The following is a 26,144-nucleotide window of genomic DNA, read 5'->3' as shown; positions in this document are numbered from 1 at the left end:
AATCCGAGGCCGACCGGGCACAACCCAGGCCTGAACAACCCCACTACCCTCTCCCCTCCCCTCCCTCCCCTCCCCGGGGGGGGGAGTCTCCAGCAAGCCCCTCCTATGCCCCCCCTTCCCCCAGTTGCAATTTCTTTTGCAAATCTCGGATGATCCCAAACGCAAAAAAAATACACAAACCCGCCGCCGGTGCCTTTGCAAAGCTCCCGGGTGGGCCAAGGCGGGAACCCGGCCTACCTCGCGAGGCGGTTGTGCGTTTATTTGCAAGAGCGAGGCATCGCCCCGAACCCCTATTTTTTTTTTTTTTTGCAAACCCTGTAAAGGGGGCCATGCAATGCATGCAAAAAACCGCCGGGTGCATTTTTATTTATTTTTTATTTGCAACCCCTGGAAAGGGGGCCATCCATGCATGCAAAAAACCGCCCGGTGCATTTTTATTTATTTTTTATTTTATTTTTATTTTTTTTGCAAGCGGCTGGGTGGGTGGGTGGGTGACTGTCCGGCTGCACCGGTTGGATGCCGGCCTGCCGATTCGCCCGTCCCGACCCCGCCTCCCAAGGGGGCCGGGAAGAAACCCTGCCGGGTTTCTCCGCCTCGCCTTCTTCTCTTCCCTTCGCTTCGCTTTCGTTTTCGCTTCGCGCCCAGCCGCTTCCCGGATTCGGGGTTCGCTCCTCCGGCCGCCTTCCTCCAAACTCGGGATCAGCCCTCTTCGGACGTGCACCGAAACCCGCGTGTTTCCTTCCCGTCCTCCCGATGGCCACCTTGGAGATCTCCCCCGCGTGCGAGGCGCAGGTAAAAACTGGGGAGGGGTTGGGGGGGGAAGGGAAGGGAAGGGATGGAATGCCTCGTGGGAGCCGCTTGCCCGGTTGGATTTCTGCCTGAGAGGGGCTTTTTCCCCCCCCCGGCCTTTTTTTGGGGTGGGTGGGGGTTTAGGGTGGGGGAGGGGGAGAAAGGGAAAGCTTCACTTGTTGGGTTGCTCCCAGTGGGCAGGGAGAGAGGAGGGGCCTGCTAAAATGGGGAGGGGAGAGAAAGCTTCACCTGTTGGGTTGCTCCCAGCAGGAGGAGGAGGGGCCCTGCTAAAATGGGGAGGGGAGGAAAGCTTCACCTATTGGATTGCTCCCAGCAGGCAGGCAGCTAAAATGGGGAAGGGGTTGGTGGGGGTGGAGAGGAAAGCTTCACCTGTTGGATTGCTCCCGGCAGGAAGGAGGAGGGCCCTGATAAAATGGGGAAGGGGAAGGAAAGCTTCACCTGTTGGGTTACTCCCAGCAGGCAGGCAGGAGGAGGAGGGCCCTTCTAAAATGGGGAGGGGAGGAAAGCTTCACCTGTTGGATTGCTCCCAGTGGGCAGGGAGAGAGGAGGGCCTGCTAAAATGGGGAGGGGAGAAAGCTTCACCTGTTGGGTTGCTCCCAGCAGGCAGGCAGCTAAAATGAGGAAGGGGTTGGTGCGGGGAGGGGGGAGGGAAAGCTTCACCTGTTGGATTGCTCCCGGCAGGCAGGCAGCTAAAATGGGGAAGGGGTTGGTGGGGGGGGAGAGGGAAAGCTTCACCTGTTGGATTGCTCCCGGCAGGCAGGCAGCTAAAATGGGGGAGGGGGTGGTGGGGGAGAGGAAAGCTTCACCTGTTGGATTGCTCCCAGCAGGTAGGGAGGGAGGGAGGGGCCCTTCTAAAATGGGGGAGGGGGGAGGGAAAGCTTCACCTGTTGGATTGCTCCCGGCAGGCAGGCAGCTAAAATGGGGAAGGGGTTGGTGGGGGAGGAAAGCTCCACCTGTTGGATTGCCCCCGGAAGGCAGGAACTTAAAATGGGGAGGGGGTTGGTGGGGGGGGAGAGGGAAAGCTTCACCTGTTGGATTGCTCCCGGCAGGCAGGGAGGAGGGCCTGCTAAAATGGGGAAGGGAGGGGGGAAGGATTTTGGGTGGGTTGCCGGGAGAAATCAAAGCAGGATCCCCGGATCAGAGGCAGGCAAGGAGTGGATCCACTCAGACTGGATTGTATTTTGAGTGGGGGTAAGGTTGTTGGGGGTTTTTGGGATGGGGAAGGGTGATAGAAAGAAAGCTGCACCTGTTGAACTGCTCCAAGCAACCAGGGAGAATGGATGGGGTGGGGGTGGGAGGGCCTTGGATTGAGCAGAGAAATTGGGGCAGGGGATGGGGGATGGGGAGGGTGGGGGGCGGGATGTATTTGAGGAAAGAAAGCTTCACCTGTTGAATTAATCCAAGCAGCCTGCTAGAATGGAGAAGGGGTAAGGGGGCAGGACACCCCCCCCAGGATTGGTGGCAGGCAAGGAAGGGACTGTTTTTAGGGTGGGGGGAGGTGGGCGTTACAGTGGTTATGTAACGGGAATGCTTCACCTGTTGGATTGCTGTGGGGCCGAAATGAAGAGTAGGGGGCGGCTTGGATGCGGGTGTGTGAGAGACTCAGACCAAGGTTCTGGGTTCAGAACCAGGCAGGCAGGCAGGCAGGGAGGGGCTGCCTTGGCCCCCATCCCGTCTCCTGTCAAACGGTCGGCCGAGCGAGAAATCCAGCAGGTGTAGAAGGAGATCGGGTGTCCGGCGCCTGGCCAGGCGCCTGGGATCGTCTTTTGCGCCAGCAGCTGCGGCGGCTTCCGAATTTCCCCCCCCCTTTCTTTCCCAATCGTCGTTTCTCTTTTCTCTTCCTCAGGTGAACTCCTTCAAGGAGAATCTTTGCGTCCAGGTGAGAAATTGGGGGTACGGTTTTCATCAAAAATCATAGTAATAATCATATTTTCTGAACAAACTATATTAATATTTAAAGATGGCTGCAGGTGTGGGGTATCGGCCCCAAACATTTTAGTCCTGTAAAAAAAAAAAATATTGTAATTAGAAAAAGTTTTACTTTTCATTTAATGTGAAATGTTTTGAATTTTGTTTACTGTGAAATGCTTTGAATTTCATTAAATGTAAAAAAAAATTCATTTACTTGTGAAATATTTTTTGTTTTGTTTCATTTAAAATGTTTTGAATTTCATTTAGTGTAAAATGTTTTTTGTTTCATTTACTGTAAAATGTTTTTCGTTTCGTTTCATGTAAAATATTTTAAATTTCTTTTCATCTAAAATGTTTTTTACTTCATTTATTGTAAAATATTTTTCGTTTCATTTCATGTAAAATATTTGGAATTTCTTTCCATCTAAAACCGTTTTCGCTTCATTTACGGTAAAATGTTTTTCGTTTCATTTCAAGGAAAATATTTGGAATTTCTTTCCATCTAAAACCTTTTTCGCTTCATTTACTGTAAAATGTTTTTCGTTTCTTTTCACGGAAAATATTTGGAATTTCTTTCCATCGAAAATCTTTTTCACTTCATTTACTGTAAAATGTTTTTCGTTTTGTTTCGTGTAAAATATTTTGAATTTCTTTTCATGTACAATGTTTTTTATTTTATTTAAAGACGGCGTTGAGCCGTCCCAAAAATGTACCTTGTTTTTTTTTTTTCTTCTTTTCATCGGCAAATATTTTTACATTCATTCCAACTTTTAATATTTCCTTTCTTCCTGAGGCTGAAGAACTTGTCGCCAGAAGATTCCCTGAGAAAGTTGTAGAACTCAGTAATTTTCTGAAGGTAAAGCGGCCTTCGGGCAGATGTAAAATGAAAATTAAAAAGATAAAAAGATCTAAATTATTGGGGCGTTGAAAAGGGTTGAGAATTGTCTGCAAAAAAAACAACACTCAAAATGTACAACCAAACCATATATGTAGTCCTCAAGTAACGACCACAATCAAGCCCAACATTTCAGTTGTAAGCGAAACATTTTTTAAGTGAGTTTTGCCCGATTTTACGACCTTTCTTCCCGCCATTGTTAAGTGAAACACTGCAGTTGTTAGCCACACAGTTGTGAAGTGAATCCAAAAGCTTCAAGGATTTTGCTCGTCAGTTGCGAAAGGGGATTGCACGACACAATCATCGTAAGTGTGAATCGGTTGCCGAGCATCTGAATTTTGACCTCAGGGATGCCGGACGGCCGGTCGTAGGTGCAAAACGATCGTAAGTCGCTTTTATTCGGTGCCGTTGTAAGTTTGAACGGCCACTAAACGAACTGTTGTAAGTCAAGGACTGCGGGTTTTTCTATCCGGTCTGTCATTCACTTGGGTTGTGCGCAAGGGTGAAATCTATTTACCTTCCCTACCGGTTCGGAAGTGTGTGCGTCGCATCACGGCCATCATGTCACGGCCATCGTCACGGCCATTTTAAAAACCAGGAACTAATGGCAGGTGGGCGGAGCCTCATACCGCCGCTACCAGTTCACCAAACCAGAAAACGTGGCTAAATAGGATGGTATAGCACCGGAGCGGGCGGGCGGCACCCACAGGTTGCCACTACCGGTTCGCCTGAACCGGTACGAACCGGCTTTAATACTACCATTGTGACCGTTAACAGCATCCCTTTGGTCATGTGATCAAAATTTAGACGGTTGGCAACGGACTCACATTTATGACCATTTTTGTCCCGGGGTCAGGTGATAACCTTTTGCGACCTTCCGACAAAGTGAACAGCCGTTAGCAACAGAAATTGTGGTCATAACTCGAGGACTGTCTGTAGTCCCAAATCCCAAATTTTCCAAGGTTAAATTCTAACATCTATTCTGGATGAGAAATACAGACAGTTCTCCAGTTACGACCATCCCTATAATGGCTATTCAGAATTACAGCGGTGCTATAAAAAAAAAAAGAATAATAACTTAAGGCCAGTCCTCAAACTTACGGCCGTTGCAGCATTCCCCAAGGTCGCGTGATTAAAATTTGGGCGCACGGCGACTGTCCTGTGATGGTTGCAGCATTGTGGGGTCGTGTGATCAGGTTTTGTGACCTTCCCGGCCGGCTTCCGACAAGCCAAGGCAATGGGGGAAGCTGAAGGCGCTTAACAACTCTGTGCTTCACTTAACAACCGGGCTTAACAACCTCAGGACGAAAGGTCATAAAATTGGGTGTGATTCACGGAGCAACTGCCTTGTTTAGCCACGGACGTCCTGCTCCTATTTGCGGTCGTAATTTGAGGACGGCATGCATTGCACCCGCGAGTCTTCCTACCTACCTTTATTCTCCTGAAAGATTCTTTGGGGCCGGGAAACCGATCGGGCTGCGAGTTCGAATCACGTTTGCACCCAAAGGAGGAGAGGATGCTCGGAACGTCAAAGCAGGGAGCCAATTATCTCTCTTGTCTCTTTCTAGGCCCCGGAATTGAATGTGGCAGATCTGGTTTCGCTCCGCGCCGAATTAGATATTCCCGTACCGGATCCCAAAAAGGACGAGGAACGTCGCAAACAGCGGGAGGTAAGCAAGGACCCGCAAACGCGTGGAAGGCCGCCAAGCCCCAGTTTCGGCCGGATATTTTTTGGTTCGTAAAATAGTGGCTTCTCTTCGCACAATTGCTCTCCGACAAATCTCCTTGACTTGAGTCGCTCGCAAACCAGATGGGGGTTAGTTATTCGTCATCCTGGCTTGTTTGACCATCAAGTTGCCAAAAAGCCCTTTAGTGGGTTTGAAATTGCTATTTAGGCAAGCCTTTGTGAGCGGGCAGACAGGTCATATAGCGGTTTGTCTCCATTTTAAGAGGAGTGGACTTCAACTCCCAGAATCCCCCAGCCAGCATGGCTGACTGCAGCATTCTGGGAGTTGAAGTCCATGTGGGGAATTCTGGGAGTTGAAGTCCCTGCATCTTAAAGGATGTTGGCTGAGGAATTTTGAGAGTTGGAAGTTCATCCATTTTAAAGCATGTTGACTGGGGAATTCTGGGAGTTTTTTTTAAAATTATTATTTATTTACATTTATATCCCGCCCTTCTCCGAAGACTCAGGGCGGCTTACAGTGTGTAAGGCAATAGTCTCATTCTATTTGTATATTTACAATGTCAACTTATTGCCCCCCCAACAATCTGGGTCCTCATTTTACCTACCTTATAAAGGATGGAAGGCTGAGTCAACCTTGGGCCTGGTGGGACTAGAACCTGCAGTAATTGCAGGCAGCTGTGTTTTAATAACAGGCTATCTTACAGCCTGAGCCACCACGGCCCAAATTGAAGTCCTTGTATCTTTAAAGCATGCTGACTTGGGGAATTCTGGGAGTTGAAGCCCATTCATCTTAAAGCATCCTGGCTGGAGAATTCTGGGAGTTGAAGTCAATCCATTTTTAAAGCATGTTGACTGGAGTATTCTGGGAGTTGAAGTCCATGTATCTTTAAAGCATGCTGACTGGGGAATTGTGGGAGTTGAAGTCCATCCATCTTAAAGCATGTTGACTGGGGAATTCTGGGAGTTGAAGTCCTTGTATCTTTAAAGCATGTTGACTGGGGAATTCTGGGAGTTGAAGCCCATTCATCTTAAAGCATGCTGGCTGGGGAATTCTGGGAGTTGAAGTCTTTGTATCTTTAAAGCATGTTGACTGGGGAATTCTGGGAGTTGAAGCCCATTCATCTTAAAGCATGCTGGCTGGAGAATTCTGGGAGTTGAAGTTAATCCATTTTAAAGCATGCTGACTGGGGAATTCTGGGAGTTGAAGCCCATTCATCTTAAAGCATGCTGGCTGGAGAATTCTGGGAGTTGAAGTTAATCCATTTTAAAGCATCCTGGCTGGAGAATTCTGGGAGTTGAAGTCAATCCATTTTTAAAGCATGTTGACTGGAGTATTCTGGGAGTTGAAGTCCATGTATCTTTAAAGCATGCTGGCTGGAGAATTCTGGGAGTTGAAGTTAATCCATTTTAAAGCATGCTGACTGGGGAATTCTGGGAGTTGAAGCCCATTCATCTTAAAGCATGCTGGCTGGAGAATTCTGGAGTTGAAGTTAATCCATTTTAAAGCATCCTGGCTGGAGAATTCTGGGAGTTGAAGTCAATCCATTTTTAAAGCATGTTGACTGGAGTATTCTGGGAGTTGAAGTCCATGTATCTTTAAAGCATGCTGACTGGGGAATTGTGGGAGTTGAAGTCCATCCATCTTAAAGCATGTTGACTGGGGAATTCTGGGAGTTGAAGTCCTTGTATCTTTAAAGCATGTTGACTGGGGAATTCTGGGAGTTGAAGCCCATTCATCTTAAAGCATGCTGGCTGGGGAATTCTGGGAGTTGAAGTCTTTGTATCTTTAAAGCATGTTGACTGGGGAATTCTGGGAGTTGAAGCCCATTCATCTTAAAGCATGCTGGCTGGAGAATTCTGGGAGTTGAAGTTAATCCATTTTAAAGCATGCTGACTGGGGAATTCTGGGAGTTGAAGCCCATTCATCTTAAAGCATGCTGGCTGGAGAATTCTGGGAGTTGAAGTTAATCCATTTTAAAGCATGCTGACTGGGGAATTCTGGAGTTGAAGTCCATCCATCTTAAAGCATGTTGACTGGGGAATTCTGGGAGTTGAAGTCCTTGTATCTTTAAAGCATGTTGACTGGGGAATTCTGGGAGTTGAAGCCCATTCATCTTAAAGCATGCTGGCTGGGGAATTCTGGGAGTTGAAGTCTTTGTATCTTTAAAGCATGTTGACTGGGGAATTCTGGGAGTTGAAGCCCATTCATCTTAAAGCATGCTGGCTGGAGAATTCTGGGAGTTGAAGTTAATCCATTTTAAAGCATGCTGACTGGGGAATTCTGGGAGTTGAAGCCCATTCATCTTAAAGCATGCTGGCTGGAGAATTCTGGGAGTTGAAGTTAATCCATTTTAAAGCATCCTGGCTGGAGAATTCTGGGAGTTGAAGTCAATCCATTTTTAAAGCATGTTGACTGGAGTATTCTGGGAGTTGAAGTCCATGTATCTTTAAAGCATGCTGGCTGGAGAATTCTGGGAGTTGAAGTTAATCCATTTTAAAGCATGCTGACTGGGGAATTCTGGGAGTTGAAGCCCATTCATCTTAAAGCATGCTGGCTGGAGAATTCTGGGAGTTGAAGTTAATCCATTTTAAAGCATCCTGGCTGGAGAATTCTGGGAGTTGAAGTCAATCCATTTTTAAAGCATGTTGACTGGAGTATTCTGGGAGTTGAAGTCCATGTATCTTTAAAGCATGCTGACTGGGGAATTGTGGGAGTTGAAGTCCATCCATCTTAAAGCATGTTGACTGGGGAATTCTGGGAGTTGAAGTCCTTGTATCTTTAAAGCATGTTGACTGGGGAATTCTGGGAGTTGAAGCCCATTCATCTTAAAGCATGCTGGCTGGGGAATTCTGGGAGTTGAAGTCTTTGTATCTTTAAAGCATGTTGACTGGGGAATTCTGGGAGTTGAAGCCCATTCATCTTAAAGCATGCTGGCTGGAGAATTCTGGGAGTTGAAGTTAATCCATTTTAAAGCATGCTGACTGGGGAATTCTGGGAGTTGAAGCCCATTCATCTTAAAGCATGCTGGCTGGAGAATTCTGGGAGTTGAAGTTAATCCATTTTAAAGCATGCTGACTGGGGAATTCTGGGAGTTGAAGTCCATCCATCTTAAAGCATGCTGGCTGGAGAATTCTGGGAGTTGAAGTCATTTAAAGCATGTTGACTGGAGTATTCTGGGAGTTGAAGCCCATTCATCTTAAAGCATGCTGGTTGGGGAATTCTGGGAGTTGAAGTCCTTGTATCTTTAAAGCATGTTGACTGGGGAATTCTGGGAGTTGAAGCCCATTCATCTTAAAGCATGCTGGCTGGAGAATTCTGGGAGTTGAAGTTAATCCATTTTAAAGCATGCTGACGGGAATTCTGGGAGTTGAAGCCCATTCATCTTAAAGCATGCTGGCTGGAGAATTCTGGGAGTTGAAGTTAATCCATTTTAAAGCATGCTGACTGGGAAATTCTGGGAGTTGAAGTCATTTTAAAGCATGTTGACTGGAGTATTCTGGGAGTTGAAGTCCTTGTATCTTTAAAGCATGCTGACGGGAATTCTGGGAGTTGAAGCCCATTCATCTTAAAGCATGCTGGCTGGAGAATTCTGGGAGTTGAAGTTAATCCATCTTAAAGCATGCTGGCTGGAGAATTCTGGGAGTTGAAGTCATTTTAAAGCATGTTGACTGGAGTATTCTGGGAGTTGAAGTCCTTGTATCTTTAAAGCATGCTGACTGGGGAATTCTGGGAGTTAAAGTCCTTGTATCTTAAAGCATGCTGACTGGGGAATTCTGGGAGTTGAAGTCCATGTATCTTAAAGCATGTTGACTGGGGAATTCTGCGAGTTGAAGTCCTTGTATCTTAAAGCATGCTGACTGGGGAATTCTGGGAGTTGAAGTACAACCATCTTAAAGCATGCTGACTGGGGAATTCTGGGAGTTGCAGTCCATCCATTTTAAAGCATGAAGGGGAATGAAGAAACAGGAGGGAGGGAGGAAGGAAGAAGGGAAAGTAGATGGGCAGAAAAAGAGGAATGAAGGGAGGGACAGAAAGAAGGAAGGAAGGAGCAGGAGGAAGGGAGAAAGGGACGGAAGAGAGAGAGGGAGGGAAAGAAGATGGGCAGAAAAAGAAGAAGGGAGAGAGGGATAGAGGGAAGGAAGGAAGGAAGGAAAGAAAATGAAGAAGCAGGAGAAGGAAGGGAAAAAGGGAACGAAGGAAGGAGCAGGAGGAGGAAGGGAGAGGGACAGAAGGAAGGAAGGAAAGGGAGGGGAAGGGAGGAGCAGAAGGATGAAGGGGGAGAGGGACAGATGGAAAGAAGGAAGGAAGGAGCAGGAGGAAGAAGGAAGAAAGGGAAGGAAGCATGTTGACTTAGGAATTCTGGGAATTGAAGTCCATCCATCTTAAAAGCATGGCTGGCTGGAGAATTCTGGGAGTTGAAGCCCACCTCTTAAAGCGACAAAACACTGTTTTTAAAGTGTCTTAGATGACAGATTTCACATCCCGAAAAGTCAATTGATTCTAAAGCCTTAGAATCCTCTGGCTGATTCTTTATCCCAGATTCCCCTCCGGAGGGAGATCCCTTCAGGGACGGGTAATCTATCTTCTACACAACCACACACCAAGAGAGAGAGAGACTCAAAAAGCAAAACTTTCCCTTATTTCCCCAACTGGAATTCAACCAGTTGAAGAAAAGCAGCTCATCCTGTTACGATTCCACCCAGGTTTAATTCCTACTTTCCTCCTCTGCCCACAGGGATAAAGAGAAATTTCTTGGCACACCTGAATGGTTAAGCAACGCTTGGGTTTTATTTATTTTTTCAAATCCACCCTGCCTGGTTTGGAAAACAGCTGTGGGGTGCCCTAAGTCTTCCACACCCTAAGTTTGCCCTGTCAGCTCTTTTGAGGGTGACAGAAAGGCCCTGCCGTCTCTCTAAATTAATTTTCACGGGGTAAATCCAGGTAGTCCTCGACCTAGGGCCACCGTGGAGCCCACCTTTTATGTTGCCAAACAAAACGACCACGTTTTGCCTCGTTTTACAAACTTTTCCTGGCCACCGTCGTCAAGCGAATCGGGGCCGTTGTTAAGCGAGGCACGCGGTCGTTAAGTGAATCTGGCTCCCCCTCTTCTTCCCCCCCCGCCCCCGGCTGACTTGGCTTGTCCGAAGGTCGCAAAAGAGGATCGCGGACGCCGCCACAGGCATAATGTACATGCCAGTTGCCAAGCCGCCAAAAGTTTGATCGTGTTTGATGGTCATAACTATGAGGACCGATCGAACGGTTGCTACATGAATGGTTGTAAGGCATGGGCTACCTGTATTTTGGAGAGCCGGGATAAAAGGAGGAGGAAGAAGGAAAGTAGATGGGCAGAAAAGAAGAAGGGGAGAGAGGATAGAGGGAAGGAAGGAAGGAAGGAAGAAAATGAAGAAGCAGGAGAAGGAAGGGAAAAAGGGAACGAAGGAAGGAGCAGGAGGAGGAAGGGAGAGGGACAGAAGGAAGGAAGGAAAGGGAGGGGAAGGGAGGAGCAGAAGGATGAAGGGGGAGAGGGACAGATGGAAAGAAGGAAGGAAGGAGCAGGAGGAAGAAGGAAGAAAGGGAAGGAAGCATGTTGACTTAGGAATTCTGGGAATTGAAGTCCATCCATCTTAAAAGCATGGCTGGCTGGAGAATTCTGGGAGTTGAAGCCCACCCTCTTAAAGCGACAAAACACTGTTTTTAAAGTGTCTTAGATGACAGATTTCACATCCCGAAAAGTCAATTGATTCTAAAGCCTTAGAATCCTCTGGCTGATTCTTTATCCCAGATTCCCCTCCGGAGGGAGATCCCTTCAGGGACGGGTAATCTATCTTCTACACAACCACACACCAAGAGAGAGAGAGACTCAAAAAGCAAAACTTTCCCTTATTTCCCCAACTGGAATTCAACCAGTTGAAGAAAAGCAGCTCATCCTGTTACGATTCCACCCAGGTTTAATTCCTACTTTCCTCCTCTGCCCACAGGGATAAAGAGAAATTTCTTGGCACACCTGAATGGTTAAGCAACGCTTGGGTTTTATTTATTTTTTCAAATCCACCCTGCCTGGTTTGGAAAACAGCTGTGGGGTGCCCTAAGTCTTCCACACCCTAAGTTTGCCCTGTCAGCTCTTTTGAGGGTGACAGAAAGGCCCTGCCGTCTCTCTAAATTAATTTTCACGGGGTAAATCCAGGTAGTCCTCGACCTAGGGCCACCGTGGAGCCCACCTTTTATGTTGCCAAACAAAACGACCACGTTTTGCCTCGTTTTACAAACTTTTCCTGGCCACCGTCGTCAAGCGAATCGGGGCCGTTGTTAAGCGAGGCACGCGGTCGTTAAGTGAATCTGGCTCCCCCTCTTCTTCCCCCCCCGCCCCCGGCTGACTTGGCTTGTCCGAAGGTCGCAAAAGAGGATCGCGGACGCCGCCACAGGCATAATGTACATGCCAGTTGCCAAGCCGCCAAAAGTTTGATCGTGTTTGATGGTCATAACTATGAGGACCGATCGAACGGTTGCTACATGAATGGTTGTAAGGCATGGGCTACCTGTATTTTGGAGAGCCGGGATAAAAGGAGGAGGAAGACGGTGGTTTTCGTAGGCATTTACTACAAGTGAGGATGTTATTCATGTGTATTGTGATGTCGAGGGCTGGAGATATTTCATTCGTCCGTTAGGGAAATCTTGCATATTTTAGATAGTCTCAATTTTTCTGCCTTTCCTTTTCTTCTCCCTCATTGTCACCTTCCTTCCCTCCCTCCCTCCTTTCCTTCCTTCTCTGCCTCCCTCCCTTTTTCCCTTCTGTTCTTTCATTTCTTCCCTCTCTCCTTCCTTCTCCCTTCTTCTCTCCCTCCCTCCCTTCTTTCCCTCCCTTTCTCCTTTCTTCTTCATTTCTTTCCTGCCTCCTCTGTCTGCTTCATTCCTTCCCCTTCTTCTCTCCCTTCTCTCCCCTCCCTCCCTCTCTTCCCTCTTTCTTTCCATCCTTCTTTGCCTCCCTTCCTTCTCTCCCTTCCCTTCATTTTTTCCCTCCCTCTTTCTTTCCTTCCTTCTCTGCCTCCCTCACTCCCTTTTTCCCTTCCTTCATTTCTTCCCTCGCTCCCTCCTCTTTCTCTCCTTCCTGTCTACCTTCCCTCCTCCTCTCTTCTTCCTTTTCTTCCTTCCTCCTTCCTTCCTCCTCCCTCCCGTCTTCTTCCTTCCTTCATTTCTTCCTCCTCCTCTCTCTTCCCTCCCTCCGGTTCCTTCCTTCCGTCCCCTCCGTACTCTTTCCTTTTCTTCCCCTCCTCCCTGTAGAAAGAAGAGAAGGAAAAGGAGGAGAAAAAAGAAGAGAAGACTGCTAAGAAGGCATCAGAGGATGAAGACAAAGGTACAAAGCCGTTGAGAGGTTTAATGTGTATTAAAATGGAACTCCACCCATCTTAAACTGGCCGAGCTTGAAAAACATATTTCTATGAGTGTTTTTCAAGCTTAGCCCCTTTAAGAGGGGTGGACTTCAACTCCCAGAATTCCCCAGCCAGCATAGAATTCTGGGAGTTGAAGTCCACCATCTTAAGTGGCCAAGGTTGCTATCTCCCATCCTGGCTTAGGGAATTCTGGGAGTTGAAGTCCACCATTTTAAGCGGCTGATGTTGCTATCTCCCATGCTGGTTTAGGGAGTTCTGGGAGTTGAAGTCCACCATCTTAAGCAACCGACGTTGCTATCTCCCATGCTGGCTGGGGAATTCTGGGAGTTGAAGTCCACCATCTTAAGTGGCCGAGGTTGCTATCTCCCATGCTGGCTTGGGGAATTCTGGGAGTTGAAGTCCACCATCTTAAGTGGCCGAAGTCACTTATCTCCCATGCTGGCTGGGGAATTCTGGGAGTTGAAGTCCACCATCTTAAGTGGCCGAGGTTGCTATCTCCCATGCTGGCTTGGGGAATTCTGGGAGTTGAAGTCCACCATCTTAAGTGGCCGACATTGCTATCTCCCATGCTGGCTGGGGAATTCTGGGAGTTGAAGTCCACCATCTTAAGTGGCCGACATTGCTATTTCCCATGCTGGCTGGGGAATTCTGGGAGTTGAAGTCTACCATCTTAAGTGGCTGAAGTCACTTATCTCCCTTGTTGGCTGGGGAATTCTGGGAGTTCAAGTCTACCATCTTAAGTGGCCGAGGTCGCTATCTCCCATCCTGGTTTAGGGAGTTCTGGGAGTTGAAGTCCACCATCTTAAGTGGCCGAAGTCACTTATCTCCCATGTTGGCTGGGGAATTCTGGGAGTTGAAGTCCACCATCTTAAGTGGCCGAGGTCACTTATCTCCCATGTTGGCTGGGGAATTCTGGGAGTTGAAGTCCACCATCTTAAGTGGCCGAGGTCGCTATCTCCCATCCTGGCTTAGGGAATTCTGGGAGTTGAAGTCCACCATCTTAAGCAACCGACGTTGCTATCTCCCATGCTGGCTTGGGGAATTCTGGGAGCTGAAGTCCACCCTTCTTAAAGGAGCCAAGCTTCAAAAACACTTCTGTAGACTTTTTAATCTTTTTTTAATTAATACGATCCCTTGAAAAGACGGGATCAAGACAGGTTGTAAGGCATGGGCTACCTGTATTTTGGAGAGCCGGGATAAAAGGAGGAGGAAGACGGTGGTTTTCGTAGGCATTTACTACAAGTGAGGATGTTATTTCATGTGTATTGTGACGTCGAGGGCTGGAGATATTTCATTCGTCCGTTAGGGAAATCTTGCATATTTTAGATAGTCTCAATTTTTCTGCCTTTCCTTTCTTCTCCCTCATTGTCACCTTCCTTCCTCCTCCTCCTTCCTTCCTTCTCTGCCTCCCTCCCTTTTTCCCTTCTGTTCTTTCATTTCTTCCCTCTCTCCTTCCTTCTCCCTTCTTCTCTCCCTCCCTCCCTTCTTTCCCTCCCTCTCTCCTTTCTTCTTCATTTCTTTCCTGCCTCCTCTCTCTGCTTCATTCCTTCCTTCTTCTCTCCCTTCTCTCCCTCCTCCTCTCTTCCTCTTTCTTTCCATCCTTCTTTGCCTCCTTCCTTCTCTCCCTTCCTTCATTTTTCCTCCTCTTTCTTTCCTTCCTTCTCTGCCTCCCTCACTCCCTTTTTCCCTTCCTTCATTTCTTCCCTCGCTCCCTCCTCTTTCTCTCCTTCCTGTCTACCTTCCCTCCCTCCTCTCTTCTTCCTTTCTTCCTTCCCTCCCTTCCTTCCCTCCCTCCCTCCCGTCTTCTTCCTTCCTTCATTTCTTCCCTCCCTCCTCTCTCTTCCCTCCCCTCCGGTTCCTTCCTTCCGTCCCCTCCGTACTCTTTCCTTTCTTCCCCCCCTCCCTCCCTGTAGAAAGAAGAGAAGGAAAAGGAGGAGAAAAAAGAAGAGAAGACTGCTAAGAAGGCATCAGAGGATGAAGACAAAGGTACAAAGCCGTTGAGAGGTTTAATGTGTATTAAAATGGAACTCCACCCATCTTAAACTGGCCGAGCTTGAAAAACATATTTCTATGAGTGTTTTTCAAGCTTAGCCCCTTTAAGAGGGGTGGACTTCAACTCCCAGAATTCCCCAGCCAGCATAGAATTCTGGGAGTTGAAGTCCACCATCTTAAGTGGCCAAGGTTGCTATCTCCCATCCTGGCTTAGGGAATTCTGGGAGTTGAAGTCCACCATTTTAAGCGGCTGATGTTGCTATCTCCCATGCTGGTTTAGGGAGTTCTGGGAGTTGAAGTCCACCATCTTAAGCAACCGACGTTGCTATCTCCCATGCTGGCTGGGGAATTCTGGGAGTTGAAGTCCACCAACTTATGTGGCCGAGGGTGCTATCTCCCATGCTGGCTTGGGAATTCTGGGAGTTGAAGTCCACCATCTTAAGTGGCCGAGTCACTTATCTCCCATGCTGGCTGGGGAATTCTGGGAGTTGAAGTCCACCATCTTAAGTGGCCGAGGTTGCTATCTCCCATGCTGGCTTGGGAATTCTGGGAGTTGAAGTCCACCATCTTAAGTGGCCGACATTGCTATCTCCCATGCTGGCTGGGGAATTCTGGGAGTTGAAGTCCACCATCTTAAGTGGCCGACATTGCTATTTCCCATGCTGGCTGGGGAATTCTGGGAGTTGAAGTCTACCATCTTAAGTGGCTGAAGTCACTTATCTCCCATGTTGGCTGGGGAATTCTGGGAGTTCAAGTCTACCATCTTAAGTGGCCGAGGTCGCTATCTCCCATCCTGGTTTAGGGAGTTCTGGGAGTTGAAGTCCACCATCTTAAGTGGCCGAAGTCACTTATCTCCCATGTTGGCTGGGGAATTCTGGGAGTTGAAGTCCACCATCTTAAGTGGCCGAGGTCACTTATCTCCCATGTTGGCTGGGGAATTCTGGGAGTTGAAGTCCACCATCTTAAGTGGCCGAGGTCGCTATCTCCCATCCTGGCTTAGGGAATTCTGGGAGTTGAAGTCCACCATTTTAAGCAACTGACGTTGCTATCTCCCATGCTGGCTTGGGGAATTCTGGGAGCTGAAGTCCACCCTTCTTAAAGGAGCCAAGCTTCAAAAACACTTCTGTAGACTTTTTAATCTTTTTTTAATTAATACGATCCCTTGAAAAGACGGGATCAAGACAGGATCTAAGCAGCCCAGCTCCTCGGGTGAGCAGCTAAGCCGTGGAGGATTTAGCCAGGTGGGAAGAGGCCTCTGGGCTTGGGTGTGAAGGCAATTTAGCGTTGCGCCATAATTTAAAAAGTCCCTGCTTGATTAAGATCTACCTGGGCAACTTTCCAAGGCCGAAACTAGGCTTGTTTGGGTTTTTTTTCCTTTTAATTTCTAGCTATGAATCCCAACTTTTGTTTATCCAGGTCGCAGTTTACAGGCCGTCTTCAACTTAACCACTCGTTTAGTGACCTGGTTTACAGGCAATCCTCGACCTACGACCACAATTGAGCCCCGAATTTTTGTTGTTGAAAAAGTGAGTTTCGCTCCATTTTTTTTCTGCGCCCCCCCCATCGTTAAGTGAATCACTGCCTGTTGTTAAGTGAATCGCCCGTTTGTTAAGGGAATCTGGGTCTCCCTGTTGTCTTTGCTTGACGGAAGGTCACAAAAGGGGATCGCGTGGCCCGCGGGACGCTGCGACCATCATAAATGCGAGTCAGTGGGCCAAGCGTCTCAATTTAGATCACATGAGGCTGCATCGGTCGTAAGTATGAAAAATCGTCCCAAGTCACTTATCTCCCTTGTTGGCTGGGGAATTCTGGGAGTTGAAGTCCACCATCTTAAGTGGCAAGTCACTTATCTCCCATGTTGGCTGGGGAATTCTGGGAGTTCAAGTCTACCATCTTAAGTGGCTGAAGTCACTTATCTCCCATGCTGGCTTGGGGAATTCTGGGAGTTCAAGTCTACCATCTTAAGCAACTGACGCTATCTCCCATGTTGGCTGGGGAATTCTGGGAGTTCAAGTCTACCATCTTAAGTGGTCAAGTCACTTATCTCCCATGCTGGTTTAGGGAGTTCTGGGAGTTGAAGTCCACCATCTTAAGTGGCAAGTCACTTATCTCCCATGCTGGCTGGGGAATTCTGGGAGCTGAAGTCCACCATCTTAAGTGGCAAGTCACTTATCTCCCATGCTGGCTGGGGAATTCTGGGAGTTCAAGTCTACCATCTTAAGTGGCAAGTCACTTATCTCCCTTGTTGGCTGGGGAATTCTGGGAGTTGAAGTCTACCATCTTAAGTGGCAAGTCACTTATCTCCCATGCTGGCTGGGGAATTCTGGGAGTTCAAGTCTACCATCTTAAGTGGCCGAGGTCACTTATCTCCCATGCTGGTTTAGGGAGTTCTGGGAGTTCAAGTCTACCATCTTAAGCAACTGACGCTATCTCCCATGCTGGCTTGGGGAATTCTGGGAGTTGAAGTCCACCATTTTAAGCAACTGACGTTGCTATCTCCCATCCTGGCTTAGGGAATTCTGGGAGTTCAAGTCTACCATCTTAAGTGGCCAAGGTTGCTATCTCCCATGTTGGCTGGGGAATTCTGGGAGTTCAAGTCTACCATCTTAAGCAACTGACGTTGCTATCTCCCATGTTGGCTGGGGAATTCTGGGAGTTGAAGTCTACCATCTTAAGTGGTCAAGTCACTTATCTCCCTTGTTGGCTGGGGAATTCTGGGAGTTGAAGTCCACCATCTTAAGTGGCCAAGGTTGCTATCTCCCATGTTGGCTGGGGAATTCTGGGAGTTCAAGTCTACCATCTTAAGCAACTGACGTTGCTATCTCCCATGCTGGCTTGGGGAATTCTGGGAGCTGAAGTCCACCATCTTAAGTGGCAAGTCACTTATCTCCCATGCTGGCTGGGGAATTCTGGGAGTTCAAGTCTACCATCTTAAGTGGCCGAGGTCACTTATCTCCCATGTTGGCTGGGGAATTCTGGGAGTTCAAGTCTACCATCTTAAGCAACTGACGTTGCTATCTCCCATGTTGGCTGGGGAATTCTGGGAGTTGAAGTCTACCATCTTAAGTGGCCAAGTCACTTTTTTTCGGGGCCACCCTAACTTCAAACAGTCACTAAATGAACTGTGGTAAGTCAAGGACTAAGGGGGGGAAAAGCGACTTGTGACTGGTTCTCGCACCTACGACCGCTGCAGCATCTCGATGTGATCAAAATTCCAGCATGCATTTACTTTTCCAGCCAGCTTCTTGCAAGCAAAGGCTGGATTCGCTTAATGATCGTAGGATTCACTTAACAGCGGCAATGATTCATTTAACAACCGTGGCAAAAATAGTTGGTAAAATCAGGCTTGGCTCACTTAAATCATCTTCATTCACCATGGACATTCAGGTAGCAATTGTGGTCGTAAGTCGAGAACACCCCATAGTTTTGCATTCAGGTCAGCGATCTGGCTCTTAATTCCATTGAAATTTATACAGGTAACCGTAGTCCTCGACTTATAACTAAATAGTTCATTTAGTGACCATTCCAAATTACAATGACATTGAAAAAAATGACCGTTGACTCATATATATGACGGTTGCATTTTCCCAGGGTCATGTGATCCCATTTTGGGATCTGATGAGCCAAATCCATAGGGAAGCCCGATTCACTCAACGACCGTGTGACTCGCTTAACAGCTGCACTGATTCACTTAACAACGGCAATGATTCATTTAACAACCGTGGCAAAAATAGTTGGTAAAATCAGGCTTGGCTCACTTAAATCATCTTCATTCACCATGGAAATTCAGGTGGCAATTGTGGTCGTAAGTCGAGAACACCCCATAGTTTTGCATTCAGGTCAGCGATCTGGCCTCTTAATTCCATTGAAATCCATACAGGTAACCGTAGTCCTCGACTTATAACTAAATAGTTCATTTAGTGACCATTCCAAATTACAATGACATTGAAAAAAATGACCGTTGACTCATATATGTGACGGTTGCATTTTCCCAGGGTCATGTGATCCCCTTTTGGGATCTGATGAGCCAAATCCATGGGGAAGCCCGATTCACTCAACGACCGTGTGACTCGCTTAACAGCTGCACTGATTCGCTTAGCGATGGTGGCAAGAAAGGTCATAAAATGGGGCCAAACTCTTAACAAATGTCTCGCTTCTCAGTCGAAGCATTTGGCTCAACTGTGGTCGTAGGTTGAGGATTACCAGTATATATATATATAGAGGTCTTTGGTTATTCGGGTTTTCTCCCGCGTAAAATTGGAAGTGTCTTGGCGACGTTTCGACGAAGTCTCATTCGTCATCTTCAGGCTTCAGCTTCGTGCTTCTGGGAGCAATGTGTGATTGCTGCTGTTTCTTCCTTTTTAACTGCTAGTGTTTTGGTTATTTGGGTTTACTCCCGCGTAAAATTGGGAGAATTTTACGCAGAAAAAACTATTGCTACCAATTTTATGCGGGAGAAAACCCGAATAACCAAAGACCTACATACAAACACCCGCGAAAACCTCAGAAAACAAATACACACACACACACACACACACACACACACACACATATATATATTTAAAAAAATAAGGAGAAATTTCCTGACAAGGAGAACGATTGACCAGTGGAACAGCTTGCCACCAGAAGTTGTGGGTTCTCTATCCCTGGTGGTTTTTAAGAAGAGACTGGACAGCCATTTATCTGAAATGGTATAAGGCTGTGATGGTGTACCTATGGCACGCGGAGCCATATCTGTGGGTATGCGAGCGTTGCCCTAGCTCAGGTCCAGTACGCAAATGCGTGCGGCCAGCTGATTTCTGGGCCTTCTAGGCCCACCGAAAGTCGGAAAACGGGACGTTTCCGGCCTCCGGGTGGGTGAGGAAGGCCGTTTTCGCCCTCTCCAGGCTCCTAGGAAGGTTCTGGAACCCTGGGGAGGGCAAAAAATAGGCCTACTGAGTATTTGCTGTAAAAAATCCCCCCATCCATTCAGAGATGGTATTCAGCCGGTTCAGACCGGTTCGGGCGAACTGGTAGCGGAAATCACGAGTGGGCCCACCTACCCACCTCAGCTCTATGCCGTCCTATTAAGCACGATTTTAAGGCCCAGTGCGTGCGCGGAAGGCGAACTGGTGGTAACAAAATGGGAAACCCACCGCGGACCCCCATCCTGGTCTCAAGCGGCTCTCCTCCTTCTCCAGCGCCACCGTGTGGCCCGGTTTGCCACAACGAGAAGATCACCACTCTGCTGAACCGCGTCAAGCCGGAGATCCAGGGCGCCAAAGAAAAACTGAATGTGGTGAGAAACGGCAAGGATCCGTAGCTTAATTGCCTTCCCGAGTTTGCGGACGACGGTTTGTTGTGCACGAAAGGAGGCTTAGCTGAGATCGTGATCTCTTTTTTTTCCCCAGATTTGTCTCTGGCTGCAGCTTCTCGTACCCCGGATCGAAGACGGGAACAATTTTGGGGTTGCGGTTCAGGTGAGCTTCCCTTGTCCCTAACCCATAACTTCTCTTTTTTTGGGGGGAGGGGGAAATACTCAGATGTATTGGGAATATTCTTTGGGAATATTCAGAGCTGTTGATCCAGTTCTACAGAGGAATTATTGAGTCTGTCATCTGCACCTCTGTAACTGCCTGGTTCGGTTCTGCAACCCAACAAGAAAAACACAGACTTCAGAGAATAATTAGAACTGCAGAAAAAATAATTGCTACCAACCTGCCTTCCATTGAGGACCTGTATACTGCACGAGTCAAGAAGAGGGCTGTGAAAATATTTACAGATCCCTCACATCCAGGACATAAACTGTTTCAACTCCTACCCTCAAAACGACGCTACAGAGCACTGCACACCAGAACAACTAGACACAAGAACCACTTTTTCCCCTAACGCCATCACTCTGCTAAACAAATAATTCCCTCAACACTGTCAAACTCTTTACTAAATCTGCACTACTGTTAATCTTCTCATCGTTCTCATCACCCATCTCCTTCCACTTATGACTGTAACTTTGTTGCTTGTATCTTTACAATTGATACTGTTTTATTTAGTTCCTAGTATGATTTGATTGCTTATTAGCATCCTATGACTATCACTAAGTGTTGTATCATGATTCTTGATGAATTAGGATTTTTTATGTACGCTTGAGAGCTTATGCACCAAAGACAAATTCCTTGTGTGTCGAATCACACTTGGCCAATAAAGAATTCCATTCCATTCCATTCTATTCTATTCATTCTATATTCTATTCCTCTTCTGTATTCTATTGTATTCTATATTCTATTCCTCTACTCTACTTTGCTCTGCTCTATTATTCTACTATTCTTTTCTATACTGGTTTTATTCTATTCTCTATTGACTTAAAACAAGACAATAAATTGGCCCTCGGATTTTCAAAAACCGTCTTCAAACGTTAGATCAATCTTGCTGGTGTTTATAACCTTAGAAAAAGAACCTTATTTATAATTGCTTGACTTTATTCAAGCCACTATATACAAATTGACCTTATACAAGGTATGCTGGCTGGGGAATTCTAGGAGTTGGAATTCTTAATCTTAAAGCTGCTGAGCTCGAGAAACACCGCTTTACCTTATAATTAAAATTAACTTATTATATTTTCCTTCTTTCTCTCTTTCTCTCCGTTCTAGGAAAAAGTGTATGAATTGTTGACAGCAGCTCGGACGAAGCTGGAAGGGTTTCAAACACACATTTCCAAGTAAGTCTGAAGGCAGATTCAAGAAGCAGGCAAATTCCTTTTATTTTATTTTCTTTGTTAAACGAATCCCATGGTTGTTAAACGAATCTGACTTCCTTCATTAATTTTGCAAAAAAAAAGTCGCAAATAGCAATCACTTGAACTAGGACGCTGCAACTGTGCACAAAACCGATTTACGACCGTTTTTCACACTTAACGACCGTTGCAGCATCCCCAGGGTCACGTGATCGAAATTCAGGCGCTTTTGCTCGAGGCGTTCCAGAGTTATGCTGGAACATACATACATACATGCACACACAGAAAGCCATTTTTATATAGACACATAGATTGCAAGTCACTCTGAAGGAAATCCGCCTTGTTCCGCCTGCTCTAAACTCCCTTGCCCTGAGATCCAGCGGCGATAAACGGGGACGTGTCCCAGAGCGATCAGATTAAGGAACAATAAGATCTGGCCCAACAAGAGAGACCGGTGGAACAATTAATTTCTGCCTTTTCTTACATCAGAATCCCAAGAGAACAAAGGCCTTGATTTGCAATTGGCAAAAATGCAGGTGTTTTTTTTTTTAAAGACAGTTTTCCCGGAAGGGATGAAAAACACACCTTCTCTTGGGGTTTCGCTCCCCCAAAATGTGAGAAACCGTGGTTAAGGAATACAGATAGTTCTCGACTTACAACGGGTTGTTATGAACGGGTCGTTCGGAGTTACAGCGGCACGGAAAGAAAGAAGTGACTGTGCGTAACCTCGGTGATTCACTTAACATCTGTGGCAAGAAAGGTTGTAAAATGGGGCAAACCTCCCTGAACGAACGTCTCACTTAGCAACGTAAATTTGGGGCTCCATTGGGGTCGTAAGTCGAGGACTACCTGCATTTGGGGGTGCTTTAGTTGTTGTCTTCAGCTGTAAAACGCCTTGATTTGGGGTCTGATGAAAAACTCCACATGTGATATCTAAGCTTTACATGTGCTGTATTTCAATAACCTATTTTATACCTATTTATTTAATTTATTTTTGCTCAGTGTTTGAATATTATATGTCTGTAATTTGTAAGGGCTTCTGACATGAATAAAAAAAACCCAAGCTTTTAAAGGCTGACCTCATCTGCTTTTTTTGTTTTTTTAAAGAAAAAAATGGTTTAGAGGTAGTCCTCAATTTATGACCACAATGGAGAGAAAGAAAAACAGTGTTTGCGAGCTTGGTAGCTTTAAGATGAGTGGACTTCAACTCCCAGAATTCCTCAGTCACAGAATGAGGAATATTGGGAACTGAAGTTTTTATATCATTCAAAAGTGCCAAGATGGAGAAACACTGAAATGGGATATTGTTAAATAAAAGGCAGATTATCCAGCTGGTTTTCGTGCCTAAGGCAGGACTAGAACTCTCTGTCTCCTGGTGATTGGCCCAAAGTCACCCAGCTGGCTTTCATGCCTAAGGCGCAGGACTAGAACTCACCGTCTCCTGGTGATTGGCCCAAAGTCTCCCAGCTGGGTCTCATGCCTAAGGCGGGAGTAGAACTCCCAGTCTCCTGGTGATTGGCCCAAAGTCACCCAACTGGCTTTCCTGCCTAAGGCAGGACTAGAACTCACCGACTCCTGGTTTCCAGCCTGCTCCCCACAACACCCCTTTAAGGTAGATTCGGCTGACAGGGAGGGACCAGCCAAGAGTCCTCCTAGGAAGCTTTTCATGGTTGTGGGAGGACTAGAACCCAGGGCTCCACCACACTTTCCCTCACGGTGACACTGTGTGCTTAACTCCCCCGAGATTAAATCCCGTTTCTCGCCCATTTCTCAGGTATTATTCGGAACGGGGCGACGCCGTTTCCAAAGCTGCTAAAAGTCCCCACGTGGTAAGTTTCCTTCATTTCCCATTAATTCATTTCCCATTCTTGGCCATCCGGGATCGAATTCAAACGGTTTTAGGTATCACTTTAATTATTTTCTTCCTGTTTCATATCCTATTTAATTTAGCTGCTGCTTCAAATTTATTTCTTAAAAGCTTGTGGCCAATCCCTCCCAAAGTGCCTCTTTGTGAGCTGGTGTAAACTCACCTGGCTTCTTTATCTTGTTCAATATTTCCACTTTATCCTCCTGCCCGTTCTTGTGGCCATCCCAACTTTAGGCAGCTGATGGCTGCGGTCCACCTTGCTGGGTCGAGGGGAAAAAACCGGAGCTGCAGGGAATTTGCAACTTCCCTGTTCGCTCCAGCGGCTCCCTCTTTCTTCGCTGCCCCTGTGGGGCAGCTATGGTCTGGTCCGGACACCCCAGCGCTCACCTCAGAGCTCTCGGGGTTCGTGTCCGTTTCATCGCGACGCTGGCCACACCTCTCCCAAATTCAAATAGGATGACGGCTCAATCGTGGTTTGTTCCTTCTCCATCACTTAACAGGGAGACTACCGCCAGCTGGTCCACGAGATCGACGAAGCGGAATATGCCGAAATCCGATTCATGATCAACGAATTGAGAAACATTTACGTGAGTCCTTGTTGGGTGGGCGGGGGGTGAGAGGAGGGCAGTGCTGATGCCATTTCCCAAATATTTTTATTTTTTCTCTTAAAGAAACCTTGAACGATGGCCTCAAACCCCTCCCCCCAGCAGCTGCGGAATTCTGTACAGGGCTTACCAAAGGCCTGTTTTTAACAAACAACAACAACAACAACAATAATAATACCACCATCACCACCACCTTGGCTCCGTAGCTTTTGGGGAAATTTAAAAATGTAGAAAACCGACGGCCGAGAAAGGCCCGGCAGTCCATGGAATCCGATCTTTCGAGTTTTTTATTTGTTTTTATCTTATCTACCCTGTTTCTCTGAAAATAAGATCTCCCTGGATAAGAAGCTCAATCAGGTTTTTGAGCGCATGCGCTAAAATAAGCCCTTCCCAAAAATATGTAACCGCCTGCGCAGCAAGTCCCCGCCATTTCCTTTGTTTAGGGTTAATTGGGAGACAGAGCTGGAAATCAGGCAAGATTGCATCTTGGATCCCCGTCTTGCTTCACGCGCCCCAAAATAAGAAGACCACCTTGAAAATAAGGCCAAACACTTATTTCAGGGTTCAAAGAAAATATAAGACAGGGTCTTATTTTCGGGAAAACACGGTATCTATCTATATCATCTATTTATCTAATCTACATTTATCTATCTAGCATCTATCAATTTATGTTTCTATCTACATTTATCTATATCTAACCTATCTATATTTATCTCCTATCTATAGCTATCTAATTTATCTACATTTATGTATTTTCTATCTACATTTATCATCTAATCTAAATTTATCTATCTACGTTTTATCTATTTATCTAAATTTATTTATCTATCTAATCTACATCTATCTAATCTAGCTACATCTATCTATATTTAATCTATCTATCTACATTATCTACCTATAATCTTATCTACCATCTATCTAATCTAGTTACATCTATCTATATCGAAATATATCTATTTATCTAATCTACATTTACTGTGTTTTCCTGAAAATAAGACCCTGTCTTATATTTTTCTTTGAACCCTGAAATAAGCGCTTGGCCTTACTGCCATTGCTTAAACCCCCAATTGGGCTTATTATCGGGATGTCTTATTTTGGGGGAAACAGGGTATCTATCTACATTTATCTATCATTATCTATTTATATCATCTATCTAATCTATCTACATTTAGCTATTGTATCATCTATCTAATCTATCATTTATCTTTCATCTATCTGCCTATCAATCATCTATCTATCTATCTATCTATCGTATCTCATATCTATCTATAGTATTTCTCATTTCTCTTTATCTCTCTATCCTATAGTATCTCTCATTTCTGTTTTTATATCTATCTATCGTATATCTCATTTCTTTCTATATATCTATCTCTCTATCCTATAGAATCTCTCATTTCTCTATCTATTGATCTATCGATCGTATTTCTCATTTCTCTTATCTATATCTTCTCTTATCTATCTGTCATCTATCTATCTATCTATCTATCTATCTATCTATCTATCTATCTATCTATCTATCTATCTATCTATCCTATAGTATCTCTCATTTCTCTCTTTATCTATCAATCTAATCTAATCTAATCAACTCTGACTCATTTCCCACCGTCCAGTAGAGCTGAAGAAGCTTCTCGGATGGGAAGTGAAACCTCTTCAAAGAAAAAATAGAAAGCCCTGTTGCCTCTTGGAAAAACAAAACACCTTTGGCTTCACTCCTTATCCCTTCCTTTCGGTTTTTCTCAGAACTGTGTGACTCCCTTTCCGGCTGCAGCCCGGGACCCTCGTGACACCCCCTCCCCTCCTGTCTCTTCCTAGGCTGTGATCTACGACAGCGTCCTGAAGAATTTCGACAAGATTAAGAAACCCCGGGATGAAAACAAAGGGATGATCTATTGAGCGGTTCAGCCAGCGATCGGGAGCAAAGCGAATGGGGTCACCTCCCGGATCCTTTTGCCTTCCCTGATCTACTCGATCCTCTTGAAATAAAACAGATCTGGTAAAACATACCGAGAGGAACGTTTAATTTAATTCGGGTCCTTAAACTAAGAAACTCAGTCGGGTTTTTGTTTTTTTCTTTCTCTCGCTCTCTGGAATCCCGACGTGTTTTTTACAAATATAAAATCTTAACGGCGCAGGTGAAATCAATTCTTTTGAAATCATAGGCAGTCCTTCACTTACAACGGTTCATTTAGTGACCATCCAGAGTTCCCACAGCACTGGGAAAAAAAGTTGAACGTATGATGTTTTCACACTTATAATGCTTGGCCCACTGACTCATATCT

The 26,144-nt window shown here is 46.1% G+C and overlaps 1 protein-coding gene across 2 annotated transcripts; it reads left to right on the top strand.

Annotated features, from left to right (window-relative positions):
• Positions 1–584: 584 nt before the first annotated feature.
• Positions 585–25,868, top strand: PSME1 (proteasome activator subunit 1). Of its 2 annotated transcripts, none has more exons than XM_058180325.1 (11): positions 585–792; positions 2,657–2,689; positions 3,515–3,577; positions 5,185–5,286; positions 14,606–14,678; positions 19,865–19,962; positions 20,075–20,143; positions 21,311–21,378; positions 23,168–23,222; positions 23,761–23,847; positions 25,678–25,868. In XM_058180325.1, exons 1-11 carry the CDS (start codon positions 754–756, stop codon positions 25,756–25,758), a joined length of 768 nt encoding a protein of 255 aa, XP_058036308.1. In that variant the 5' UTR covers positions 585–753; the 3' UTR covers positions 25,759–25,868. The 2 variants fall into 2 exon arrangements, with proteins under 2 accessions (XP_058036308.1, XP_058036307.1); XM_058180324.1 differs by lacking the exon at positions 14,606–14,678 and adding an exon at positions 12,583–12,655.
• Positions 25,869–26,144: the final 276 nt, after the last annotated feature.

This window comes from Ahaetulla prasina, chromosome 4 (genome assembly GCF_028640845.1).
Source record: "Ahaetulla prasina isolate Xishuangbanna chromosome 4, ASM2864084v1, whole genome shotgun sequence".
NCBI lineage: Eukaryota > Metazoa > Chordata > Lepidosauria > Squamata > Colubridae > Ahaetulla > Ahaetulla prasina.
The sequence above is the reverse complement of the archived record's forward strand: the minus strand, read 5'-3'. Positions and strand labels throughout refer to the sequence as shown.

What these genes read in the sequence shown, in the direction of transcription:
- PSME1 (XM_058180325.1), top strand. Translation starts at nt 754, where the DNA reads ATGGCCACCTTGGAGATCTCCCCCGCGTGCGAGGCGCAG. An exon ending in CCCCCGCGTGCGAGGCGCAG is followed by an intron (nt 793 to 2,656) that starts GTAAAAACTGGG and finishes TCTCTTCCTCAG; the next exon opens with GTGAACTCCTTCAAGGAGAA. An exon ending in ATTTTGGGGTTGCGGTTCAG is followed by an intron (nt 20,144 to 21,310) that starts GTGAGCTTCCCT and finishes TCTCCGTTCTAG; the next exon opens with GAAAAAGTGTATGAATTGTT.